The following is a 13,115-nucleotide window of genomic DNA, read 5'->3' as shown; positions in this document are numbered from 1 at the left end:
GTTGGCTTCAAAGCATTGGGGAGCTATCATGGCACTGAAGACTTGAGGCAGATAACCTGTCTGGATCCATGAACAATGATCAGCCATTCTTCCCCAAATTTCTTGGAATTAGGTAATCCCCAGCATCTTGATATAATCCCAAAGGATCATCCCAAGAATGACTTATAGGAAATTTCTTATCTGCCAGTGGTAATAAGAAACAACAATAATAATCTCATAAATTGAAAATAATGAGATGCTATATATCTTGTACATGTGAGTCTGTATACCAAAAATATCCTCTACACATTTGTTTGGAAGAATATCTAAGTATCTCTTAGAAGGTAATGCTTGCCACCAACTATTGATTTAATTGTCTTTAAGTTCTTAAACAAGAGAATCAAACTGGGTCTACTTAGTTAAATCATGGACAATAATTTTCAAAAGGGCAAACCAGTGCTGCTTTCTTGAAAAGGGATTTGGTTCAAATTGCTGATTCACTTCTGATGTCCCCTTTAAAAGAGTTCAAGCTGAAAAAACAATATGTACTTTGACTCTAATAGTATGTGATTTTATTTTTAATCTGTGTAAGTTATTATCTTTTCCATTGCTAGTTTTTGCTTTACTCCCTTATTAGACTGAAATATGCTGCATTTATCTGTACATCTGACCTGAACCTACCACAAGTCTGCTTTTGATCCAATCTCCCTTTCTCCCTATCAATTTTTGTCTTATATTCTATTTTGATGTACTACTCCTTTTTGCTTTTGCTTCTACCATCTCAGCACTCTATTCAAAGCTTGCTACTGTAATCTAGAAATGTATACAGGACAAAGGAATAGAGCACAGGACAATGGTCAAGAGCAAAAAGTGACTTGGGGAGCATACATTGGAGATGGGAAAAGAAGCAAATAGGTCTTTAAATTGATTTTCTTTTCTTTTTTTAAAAATTTTTTTATTGTTATGTTAATCCCCATACATTACATCATTAGTTTTAGATATAGTGTTCCATGATTCATTGTTTGTGCATAACACCCAGTGCTCCATGCAGAACGTGCCCTCCTCAATACCCATCACCAGGCTAACCCATCGTCCCACCCCCCTCCCCTCTAGAACCCTCAGTTTGTTTTTCAGAGTCCATCGTCTCTCATGGTTCTTCTCCCCCTCCGATTTCCCCCCCTTCATTCTTCCCCTCCTGCTACATTCTTCTTCTTCTTTTTTTCTTTCTTAACATATATTGCATTATTTGTTTCAGAGGTACAGATCTGAGATTCAACAGTCTTGCACAATTCACAGCGCTTACCAGAACACATACCCTCCCCAGTGTCCATCACCCAGTCACCCCATCCCTCCCACCCCACCCACCACTCCAGCAACCCTCAGTTTGTTTCCTGAGATTAAGAATTCCTCATATCAGTGAGGTCATATGATACATGTCTTTCTCTGTTTGACTTATTTCGCTCAGCATAATACCCTCCAGTTCCATCCACGTCGTTGCAAATGGCTATATATATGGTTTACAAGAACTGTTTTCTTTGGACCATCAAGTGAGTTAGTCCTTGGGTTTATGTTTCTTTATCTCTGAGGGGAACTGGAAGCAGATGGAGATGTTTTATAACCACTTCTCCTTTTCCCTTTATGACTTGTTGTATCTCTAACCAACACCAGGGAAAATTTTCTAGGGTTCTCAATATCTATTTTATCATTAGCTATAACTATTCCATCACTTTAAAAGCTTGTTAAGTTCAATATGCACCTATCCATAGCACGGTTTTTTTGTTTGTTTGCTTGTTTGTTTTCTTTTATTTTTTTATTTTTTTATTTTTTTAAAGATTTTATTTATTTATTTGAGAGAGAGAGAATGAGAGACAGAGAGCATGAGAGGGAGGAGGGTCAGAGGGAGAAGCAGACTCCCTGCCGAGCAGGGAGCCCGATGCGGGACTCGATCCTGGGACTCCAGGATCATGACCTGAGCTGAAGGCAGTCGCTTAACCAACTGAGCCACCCAGGCGCCCTGCTTGTTTGTTTTCGTATTCAAGATTGCTCACTTGAGAATGTGGAGATATTCATGATATTAATAAAGAGAAAGATCTACATTCTAGAGACTGTATGTTATGAAGGATCCCCAAGCCCTTGAGTAATTATAAGGAATTAATGAAGCCTGTCTTTGATGTTATACCCCTTTCGAGCTCCCCCTTTCCTAATTAGGGAGATAATAAAAGATTACTGAACTATGCCCAATATTGGTCTTGATGCAATAAGAATGTTTCATTGCTTTTGCAGATAGAGTCCAGAATCTTCCATTTTGCAATCATATTCCTGAACAATGTTTGTGGATCTTTATGTAATTTCTATATTACCCTTATTATTGAAGCCATATCTAGTCAGTCAGACTTCTGCTTACTTCTTAAGACACTGTTCAAGACATGGATTAAGCTTTCCCTAAAATCCAACATAAAGGTTGACTTGTGAGTACTTAAGACCTACAAATAAATTTCTTTTAGGGCATATGAAATTTTTTATTTTGCATGCCAGAATAACTAGGAATCAGAGAGAGAAATTTTATGTCAGGAATTGAACACACGATCTGAATGCTCTTGTCAAAGTTAGAATGGACAGTTTTGGATATGTGTCTCAATTTCCTCTTTTTAAAATTTTTTTTAAAAGATTTTATTTATTTATTTGACAGAGAGAGACACCGCGAGAGAAGGAACAAAAGCAGGGACAGAGGGAGAGGGAGAAGCAGGCTCCTTGTTGAGTAGGGAGCCTGACGCAGGGCTTGATCCCAGGACCCTGGGATCATGACCTGAGCCGAAGGCAGACGCTTAATGACTGAGCCACCCAGGTGCCCCCCAATTTCCTCTTTTATTTTTCCCAGTATTTTTAAATCACTAGAAACTTTAGTCCAAACCACAGCTTCCCCTTCAAGGTATGGTTTATGTATCTTAGCCTTATAAGAGTGTTTAGCAGTTTGTCTTTGATCTCTTTGAATGAAGCAGAGCTCTAGTTGACATCTTCTGAGAAAGAGTCTGAGACACCTTCTGAGTACAGGGAGCCCACATAATGGTACAAGAAGGGCAACCTTAAGGAAGAGGTGAGCATTCCTTTTCTCAGTTACAGAGAAGGTAGAAGTGTATGGTGAGATGATAAAAGTCACCTGGAGAGAAGGGGTAGACAACAGATTGATGGGAAAAAGATTGGACACCACAATAAGAGTCATGGGAAGCTGAAAGAAAGAATAATTCCTCAGAGCCAGAAGCACTTGAAAGAGTAAGAAACCAAATATTAATACAGTGGTATAGGAAGAGGGAGACAAAGTGATGTTTTTGGCAAAACAGGGACTCAATGCATTAATATATTATTTAAGAAGAAAGAATAAGGAAATGGAAATTACAGGTGTCTGAGGGTGAGTTTTGCCCAGATTATTTAGGACTATAGAGACAGCACCTGTTTATTTATTCTGAGGGAGTTTCTAAGCTCTCCTCTTGTTTTAGGTTTTTAATTACTCAGATTCTTCATCTGGTTTCTTCATTGCTCTAAGCTTCTTAGGAATTTTCACTTCCTGGCCCCCTGATAACTGCATTTTTCTTGCTGATCTGACAGAGAAATCAGTATGGCGGTCCCAAGTGAGATCCTGGTATGTTGCTATGATTTCCATAGCACTCCTCTGTGCTTGTTTCATTGCGAGCTGTGTGGGTAAAGTTCTTCATTGGGTGTCATATCTCTTGATTCCTTTTCCTATCATGTTCTATTAAGATTTCCTAGGATATGTTCTCTTTTACCCCATTAATATGTTAGCTCTGACTTGGAATACCATTTTTGATTTTTCCTCCTCCTCCTGTCCCTCCTCTTTTTCCATCTTTTGATAATTGACTCTGCTTCCAGATCTACTCCACCTGGTTTTATTAGCACTTTCCCCATCATGACCTCACATATGAATGTGTGTTAGTTGTAGACACCCTCTAAGACACTGTCTTCCGCTACTGGGTTCCCTAGTGATCATGTGTTCTGCAGGCACAAAAACCGTATTTTGAGAGTGCAACTATAATTACTTTTATAATCATAATAGAGATTAGGCTCTTTGATTTTCATGTGGGAGTGTTTCCCAGTATGAGAAGAAAAAGTTTTCAAATGAAATATTGAAGATATAAGGGAATAAAATATTTTTTCCCTATTCAATTTACTTCCAAATAAATACTTCAAGTTCATTTCGTGAGAAGTTACAAAGATCTTTTTGCTCTTTAAGCTACAGTTTGGTTTTCTATTTGCTGATAAGGTGATTAAAAATAGTATCAAATAGTCTGGGAGGGAGTGAAAGTGACTTCCTATGTCAAATGGGCCATGTTTGAAGTTCCTTCTGAGATGTAAATCAATCTCAAAGTCTTTTTTTTTTTCCCACACAGTCTTTATTAAAACACAATTATCACCTAAGTTAAAGTCTGCTTTACTTTTCACGGCCAAGTGCAAAAGAGAAGGAGGCTTAGGAATAGTTATTTCATTAAAAGGAAGCAGATATTGAGGACTCCACGATAGAAAGGTTTGACAGTATTGAGCTTCATTAGTAGAAGGACAAGAAAGAGTAAGTGAAGAATTATGGCAGCACCTGAGAGAGAACAGGTCTTGCTTAAAGTGTACACCCTTAAACATAAAAGTTAATGTTTATCTGAGATATTTAAAATGTCTAAATGTTTAAAGGTTCCTCTTGGTAGTTATTTACCCTATATGTTTATCTGTAGCTATCAACAGTCAGAAATTTTGGAAAATATCAAAATAATCTGCAAGCTTGCTTCAGGATTATTAAAATTAAGGAGAAACAGACAGCCAGTGAATCAACAAATATCTATTGATTACTTCGTGAGCATCACTGTTCTAGGTGTTTGAGATTGACTGATGTGGAAAACAGATAAAATCTGCCCTGGAATATAGAACTTAAATTTCAATGGGGAAAGATAAATGTTACGGGCATATAAGCGAACATGATTAATGAATACAAATAGGTAATAATTCAGCATGGTCTTTATTGAACTTGCCTAGAGAGAAGAGTTGGTGGTGGTTGGAAGCAAGCCAGCTTGGTACAGATATATAAAGCATGAGGCTCTATAGTAAAAAAAAACAAAAACATGAATACTAATCCTTCTTCCTTCACAGTGACTTATCATTTTACATATGGCAAAACTGACAAAAGGCTGTCTGAACTACATACATAATATTAACCAGCTTCAGTGAAGGGACAAGCATGGCAGGTAAGGTGTTGCAATGCCTAAAGACTTTCCCTTTTCTCAGAGAGAGGACAGGGTTGAGCTCAACATTGGTTTATTCTTTTTTTTTTAAATAAAATCTCTGCTTTAAGATATTTCTACACTTACATGTTCATATCAGACTCTAGATTCACCCTCAAAACAATTTTTCCTCCAGACTTCTTGATCTCAATAAATGCTACCAACATACACCATGAAATTTGCTCAAGGCAACACTAGAAGTTATTCATAACAGTTATTAATTTCTTTTTTTTAGAAGATTTTATTTATTTATTTGAGAGAGAGCATTACTGGGGGGCGAGGGACAGAGGGAGAGGGAGAAGCAGACTCCCTGCTGAGCAGGGACCCCTATGTGGGGCTTGGTCCCAGGACCCTGGGATCATGATGTGAGCTGAAGGCAGACGGCTTAGCTGACTGAGCCACCCAGGCACCCCTATTCATAACAGTTCTTGTTTCACATTATCCTCATCCTTATCAAGTGGATAAAATCCTCTTTTTGATAGCTAAAGTTCTCAAATAATAGCCTTCTCCATTCCAAGAATCAGCTTTATTACTGGTCAGTTTGGATCTTGGAACATGGTTCAGGATGAGACTGCCCTCACTCTAAAATATAGTCCTGGTAACTTCATATGTGAAGAGTTAGTGACAGTTGAATTCAGAATCATTGCCTGCCTCACACTATACCTAGTGAAAAAAGCCAAAGAAAGGCTAAGTGCATGTTGGTAGTAGTCTTTACGGCCTTACTCCTTCCAAGAAAAAAAATCCAAATAGATTTCAGACTCTTGCTTCTTTAAGAACTAAATAATCTGATCCCCTGCTTCTATGCAGAAACCTATGAGGGGTAAAGAGGGCAGATGTTTCTTTGTATTTCTGTGAGATGTTGGAATTTTCCCTTTTTTGGTATTTGACAAGAATATTGTGTATGGGGTGGTGAGGGATGATTTTCTTTCTCTCCCTGACCTCTGGTTCTCTTGTCACATTGGGATTCTTTTGTCAAACAATTGTGGAGCTGGCCCTTCTGGAGAGGAAAACATAATTCTATCAGGATGGTCTTCCTCCCACCCTTTGTAGGCACTCCCACAATTGGAGTTTTATTTTTTTTTTTATTTTTTATTTTTTTACTTTTTTTTTTTTAAAGATTTTATTTATTTATTTGACAGAGAGAGACACAGCGAGAGAGGGAACACAAGCAGGGGGAGAGGGAGAGGGAGAAGCAGGCCTCCCGCCGAGCAGGGAGCCCGATGCGGGGCTCGATCCCAGGACCCTGGGATCATGACCTGAGCCGAAGGCAGACGCTTAACGACTGAGCCACCCAGGCGCCCCTACAACTGGAGTTTTAAAGAATGCCTCTGGGAAGCAGCAATGGACGCTTTAGCCTTTGCTTTTGGAATGCTCTGAAATGAATGAGACAGAGATGGATATTGATTAAATTAATGCCACATTTGTGTGGCATAAGAGACTGCAAATTTACTCCTTAAGTATATCCAACCTGATATTATTTATGTCCAATGAGGCTGTTCAATGCAACTAATTCAAATTACATGATTCAAGTTTACATGATAAAATTATTTTATATAATAACATGTCAGCAAGTAAAAGTGCTCCAATTTCAACAGTATCTTCTCAAATTCTTGTTACAATGAAAAGGAAAAATTAAAGTCTAAACACAAAATTTCCACTTAGATTATAGTTAAAAAATAATTGATAGCCACGATGTATCTTCTCCAATTTGTTTCCCATAGTCTCAGTCAGAGTGTTGAGATGTTCAGATGTCTGGGTAAAGTCCGTTTCTTCAGTAGGCCTGTGCTCTACCTAGACCAATGGTTTTCAAACTGTTTTGCTTGCCAATCCCCAATAAGAATTTTGAAAGACAATGTGCCTCCTTATAACATTTATTTGGACATCTGAAGTTTTTCATCACGTTCACGTTATAGGAACAAAAGCCTTTGTTATAAAGGCTTTAAGTTATGAAATATTATAAATATTGACATTTAAAAAACTCTTACATCTCTTCTTAAAGTCTATCTTCTAGTATTTAAATACTATTACAGAAGTGTTATCCCTACTACCATCATTCATAAAAATATGAACATGTATTCTTTAACAGTTGGATGTTTTACATTATTTTTTTTAATTTTTATTTTATTTATTTTTTAAAAGATTTATTTTTTTTTAAAGATTTTTTTATTTATTCATTTGAGAGAGCAAGAGCAAGAGAGAGAGAGAGCGCGTGCACAAGCAGGGGGAGTGGCAGGCAGAGGGAGAGGGAGAGGGAGAAGCAGGCTCCCCGCTGAGCAGGGAGCCCGATGCTGGGCTCCATCCCAAGACCTGGTGATCATGACCTGAGCCGAAGGCAGACTGAGCCACCCAGGTGCCCCTTATTTTATTTTATTTTTGATGTAGTGTTCAACATTATTCTTTTTCTCCCTTCAACTATATCATACTTTATATCATACTTCTTCAGTTTTCTGAAATATGTAATATATGTCCAATATTTTTATTTCCTGGGGAATATTAGACTTTACATGTTATAAAATTTCTTCTGGATTGACTTATAATTACAATTATGAGGTTATAATATTCAAAACATCACATCTTTATTACAAATTTTGATAAATTATTACCAATAAAGTAAAACTGTTAGAAACTCATCTTTTAATGAGATGAATGGGACTTTACAAAATGCAATCAGATGTATCCTAATATTACTACAATGAGAATTCAGTATCAATTCTATTCCTATTTTTTATTTTTTATTTTATTTTTTTTTTTTAAAAAGACACATTTATTCGGCGTCATGATCAGACTATTACATTTAGCAATCAACAGCATGGGTGCAAAAAAAAAAAAAAAATCTACATTAAAACCCTTTGTTGGAATGCTTTACACTTTCCACAGAACAGAAACTAAAATAACCTGTTATACAATTAGTCACAAATACAGTCCTCGAGTTTTTTGCCCATACACATGAGTATTGTCTAAAACATGTCTTCTTTGTAGCAGCTAGGCCCTGCCACCACTGTGCTTGGCTGAGTTCACAAATCTGTTGTAACCTGTAGCTTCCCTGTCACTTCTCTGGCTCTCCTCTCCTGCTAAGCTTTGTTTCCTGGCAGTAATTAAAACCTTCTGCCACTGCCATAGCTACTGCTGCTGCTGGAACCACCATAGCCACCTTGGTTTCGTGGTTTGGCAAAGTATTGGCCTCCACCACCATAGGGGCCAGAGCTTCTGCCTCCAAAATTTCCTCCTTTCATGGGTCCAAAATTTGAGGATTGATTGTTGTAATTGCCAAAATCATTATAGCTTCTGCCACCTCCAAAGTTGCTTCCATCATTACCAAATCCGTTATAGCCATCCCCACTGCCACCATATCCACCACCACCTCGACTGCCACCAAAGCCACCTCGACCACTGAAGTTCCCTCCACGACCAAAGTTGTCATTCCCACCAAAACCACCTCCACGACCACCACCAAAGTTTCCAGAACCACTTCGACCTCTTTGGCTGGATGAAGCACTAGCCATCTCTTGCTTAGATAGGGCTTTCCTTACTTCACAGTTATGGCCATTCACAGTATGGTATTTTTGAATGACAATCTTGTCTACAGAGTCATGGTCATCAAATGTTACAAAAGCAAAACCTCTCTTTTTGCCACTGCCCCGGTCAGTCATGATCTCGATCACTTCAATTTTCCCATACTGTTCAAAATAATCTCTTAGATGATGTTCTTCAGTGTCTTCTTTAATGCCACCAACAAAAATCTTTTTCACAGTTAAGTGGGCACCAGGTCTTTGAGAATCTTCTCTTGAGACAGCCCTCTTTGGTTCCACAACTCTTCCATCCACCTTGTGTGGCCTTGCATTCATGGCTGCATCCACCTCCTCCACAGGGGCATACGTGACAAACCCAAAGCCTCTGGAGCGCTTGGTGTTTGGATCTCTCATTACCACACAGTCCGTAAGCGTTCCCCATTGCTCAAAATGGCTCCTCAGACTCTCATCGGTTGTTTCAAAGCTCAAACCCCCGATGAAGAGCTTCCGCAGCTGTTCAGGCTCTTTGGGAGACTCTGACTTAGACATGACGGCGGTGGGAGGGGAGACTTTAACGATGCTTACTCGGCGGCGTCCACGGGCAGAAAGCTATTCCTATTTTTTAATTTAGTGACACATACTGATAAATCTTACTGATATAAATAAGTAGATAGGAATAGAAGGTGATTTGTTAGACTATCACCAGTTTTTGAACTTTTTCAGAGTTATTTGCCAAAAATCATACAGTATTCTGTTATCAAAAATTATTTGTAATGATGTGTTAATGGAGAATTTGATTAGATTATTCTTCAGTGTTATTGAAGGTAAAGAATAACAAATAGAATAATTTGCAAATGGTTTTTTATTTCTCAGTCAGTAGTCATTTGTTTTCTCAATTTTGAGGAGGTACAGTAAAAAAGGTTTCGGTAAGTCTTATCAAATGACTATTAATTACCCTTGTTTTTTAATGCTTACAAAGTACCTTGATGAGCCCATTCTCAGAACAATTGGGAAAATAAAATATTAATGAGTGTACCTTTTTGACAAGTGCTTCTATTCATCACAGCTTTCAATATTTTTGTCAACTTCAGAGCTGGAGATTTAGCATATTCATCATATGAAAAATGTCTGCAGTACATAATCTGACAAAGACAATCCCCACCACCAAAACGGTTCATCAAATTCGACTTTTTAAATTAAAATAATATGTTAATACATGATTTGAGGAGTTTTATGAAAAGCAATCTTTAATAATGAACAGAATACATAATTGAGATAGACTTCTAAAAGCAGCTAATATTAAAATGAAACAGATATGGTCTATCTATTTTATTCAACTCATAATGTTATAAAAGATAAAAAAGTCTACACATTGTTTCTCATCACTTAATATGTAATGATATAACAACATAAAAAATAAATAAAGTAGGGGCGCCTGGGTGGCTCAGTCGTTAAGCGTCTGCCTTCGGCTCAGGTCGTGATCCCAGCGTCCTGGGATCGAGCCCCGCATCGGGCTCCCTGCTCCGCGGGAAGCCTGCTTCTCCCTCTGCCACTCCTCTTGCTTGTGTTCCCTCTCTCGCTGTGTCTCTCTCTTCAAATAAATAAATAAAATCTTTAAAAAAAAAATAAATAAATAAATAAAGTAGACCTACATACAACAACACAGATGAATCTTAGCAATATGGATCAAAAGATTAAGCCCAAGAAGACCAGATATATTAAAATAGCTCTAAAAACACTCAAACCCCAACAAATCTAAATGACTTATTATTTAGATATATATATAGATATATGCTAAAATTATTCACTTGTATTAGTCATTTGAAATTCAGAGAGACGTTGGTGTTTCTAATGCATAAAGGATTTGAAAATCAGGGGGAAAAAAACTTGATAATGATTTTTCTTTGCAGATAATCTAGAACAATTGTGCAAGTAAACCTTAATAAATATTGAAGACTCAATGCTAAAGAATGTTTATTTAAAAGCAAATCTATGGCCCCAAATTATATAATTCAGGGAAACAGTAAATACATGAGATAAGAAACCCATCTCTAGAAAACAAATGCAGATCCTTGGAATTTTGTGTATAAAAAATACCTCTTTAATCTTATTTATGCCATCTTGCACTCATCCTTCTCTTTCATGAAACACAGGAAATGTCTGGGCATGTTGCCCAAGTACTTGGAAATCATTTGGTTCCAGCTGCGACTTCATTCTACTGAACAGAATTTTTGGTCAAAGAGTCAGCAGAGCTATGTTGCAATGGGTGCTCACTTGGTGGTGATCAACACAGAAGCAGTAGGTACTTTTCTTTATTTTGCATTAAAATTTTTTTTAGTTGTGGAAGAAAATACAGAATTTACCATCTGAACTGTTTTTTGTTTGTTTGTTTGGCATGGAGCCCAAAGAGGGGCTTGAACTCACAACCTTGAGATCAAGACCTGAGCTGAAATCAAAAGTCAGATGCTTAACCGACTGAGCCACCCAGGCAGCCCTGAACTGTTTTTATTTTTATTTTTATTTATTTTTATTTTTTAAAGATTTTATTTATTTGACAGAGAGAGGCACAGCGAGAGAGGGAACACAAGCAGGGGGAGTGGGAGAGGGAGAAACAGGCTTCCCGCAGAGCAGGGAGCCCGACGTGGGGCTTGATCCCAGGACTCTGGGATCATAACCCGAGCTGAAGGCAGACGCTTAACGACTGAGCCACCCAGGCTGTTTTTAAATGTACAGTTCAGTAGTGTTATCCATATTCACATTGTTGCAAAAAGATCTCTACAACTTTTTCATCTTGTAAAATTGAAACTCTATACAACGACTACACATTACCCCCTCCCTACAGTCCCTGGCAATCACCATGCCTGCTATTCTCTGCTTGAATGAGTATAAGTGGAACCATACAGTATTTGTCTTTTTGTGACTGGCTTATTTCACTTAACATAATGTCCTCAAAGTTCATTTATGTTGTAGCAGTAACAGGATTCTCTTCCTTTTTAAGGCTGAATAATATTCCATTGTACATATACTGCATATCATTTATCCATTCAAGTGTTGGACATTTGGGATGCTTTTACCTCTTGGTTTTTATGACTAATGCTACAGTGAATATGGGTGTGCAAATGTCTCTATGAGAATTGCTTTCAGTTACGTTGGAAGTTGGATTTCTGGATCATATAGTAATTCTAATTTTAATTTATTTGAAGAACCACCACACTGTTTTACATAGTGGCTGTACTATTTTACACTCTCACAAAGAATGTACAGTATTCCAATTTCTCCACATTCTTGACAACACTTGTTTTTTTTTCTTTTGATAGCAACCATCCTAATGGGTATAAGATTATTATAATTCCATTATAGCTTTGATTTGCATTTCTCTAATAATTAGCAATATTATGAATCTGTTCATATACCTTCATGCACTGTTGGTAGGAATGCAAAGTGATGCAACCATTGTGGAAAACAGTATGGAGATTCCTCAAAAATTAAAAATAGAACTACCATAAGATCCAGTAATTGCACTATTGGGTATTTACCCAAAGAATATGAAAACACTAACTTGAAAGGATATATGCAACCTTATGTTTATTGCAGCATTGTTTACAATAGCCAAGATATGGAAACAGTCCAAGTGTCCATCAATAGATGAATGGATAAAGAAGATGTGGTATATATATAAAATGGAATATTAATTCAGCCACAAAAAGGAAGAAATTTTGTCATTTACAATGACATGAATGGAGCTAGAGAGTATTATGATGCTAAGTGAAATAAGTCATTCAGAGAAAGACAAATACCATATGATTTCATTCATATGTGGAATTTAAGAAGCAAAGTAAACCAGCAAAGAGAAAAAGAGAAAGAGAGAGAGACAAACCAATAATCAGACTCTTAATATAGAGAACAAACTGATGGTTACCAGAGGGAGGGGGATAGGTGGATGGGTGAAATAGGTGCAGGGGGTTAAGAGTACACTTATATGATGAGCACTGAGTAATGCATGGAATTGTTGAGTCACTATATTGTGCATCTGAAACTAATATAACACTGTATGTTAACTATACTGGAATTACAATAAAAAATAATAAACAAAAGGATCTGTTCATATAGTTGCTGGTCATTTGTATACTCTCTTTAAAGAAATGTCTATTCAAGTCCTTTGCCCTTTTTTTTTAAATGCCATCAATGACTTTTTCTTCTTTCCCTCCTTCCTTTTTCCTTCCTTCCTTCCCTCTCTCCCTCCCTGTCTCCTTTCCCCCTTTCCTCTTTCTTTTTCTTTCTTTCTTTCTTTCTTTCTTTCTTTCTTTCTTTCTTTCTTTCTTTCTTTCTTTCTTTCTTTCTTTCTTTC

The 13,115-nt window shown here is 37.3% G+C and overlaps 1 protein-coding gene across 1 annotated transcript; it reads right to left on the bottom strand.

Annotated features, from left to right (window-relative positions):
• Positions 1 to 8,029: 8,029 nt before the first annotated feature.
• LOC116623575 (heterogeneous nuclear ribonucleoprotein A1-like) lies at positions 8,030 to 9,371 on the bottom strand. Its single transcript, XM_032390816.1, has one exon. It carries the CDS (start codon positions 9,314 to 9,316, stop codon positions 8,354 to 8,356), a length of 963 nt encoding a protein of 320 aa, XP_032246707.1. The 5' UTR covers positions 9,317 to 9,371; the 3' UTR covers positions 8,030 to 8,353.
• Positions 9,372 to 13,115: the final 3,744 nt, after the last annotated feature.

The sequence above is a fragment of the Phoca vitulina genome, unplaced genomic scaffold (assembly GCF_004348235.1).
Source record: "Phoca vitulina isolate PV1807 unplaced genomic scaffold, GSC_HSeal_1.0 scaffold59, whole genome shotgun sequence".
Classification (NCBI taxonomy): domain Eukaryota; kingdom Metazoa; phylum Chordata; class Mammalia; order Carnivora; family Phocidae; genus Phoca; species Phoca vitulina.
The sequence above is the reverse complement of the archived record's forward strand: the minus strand, read 5'-3'. Positions and strand labels throughout refer to the sequence as shown.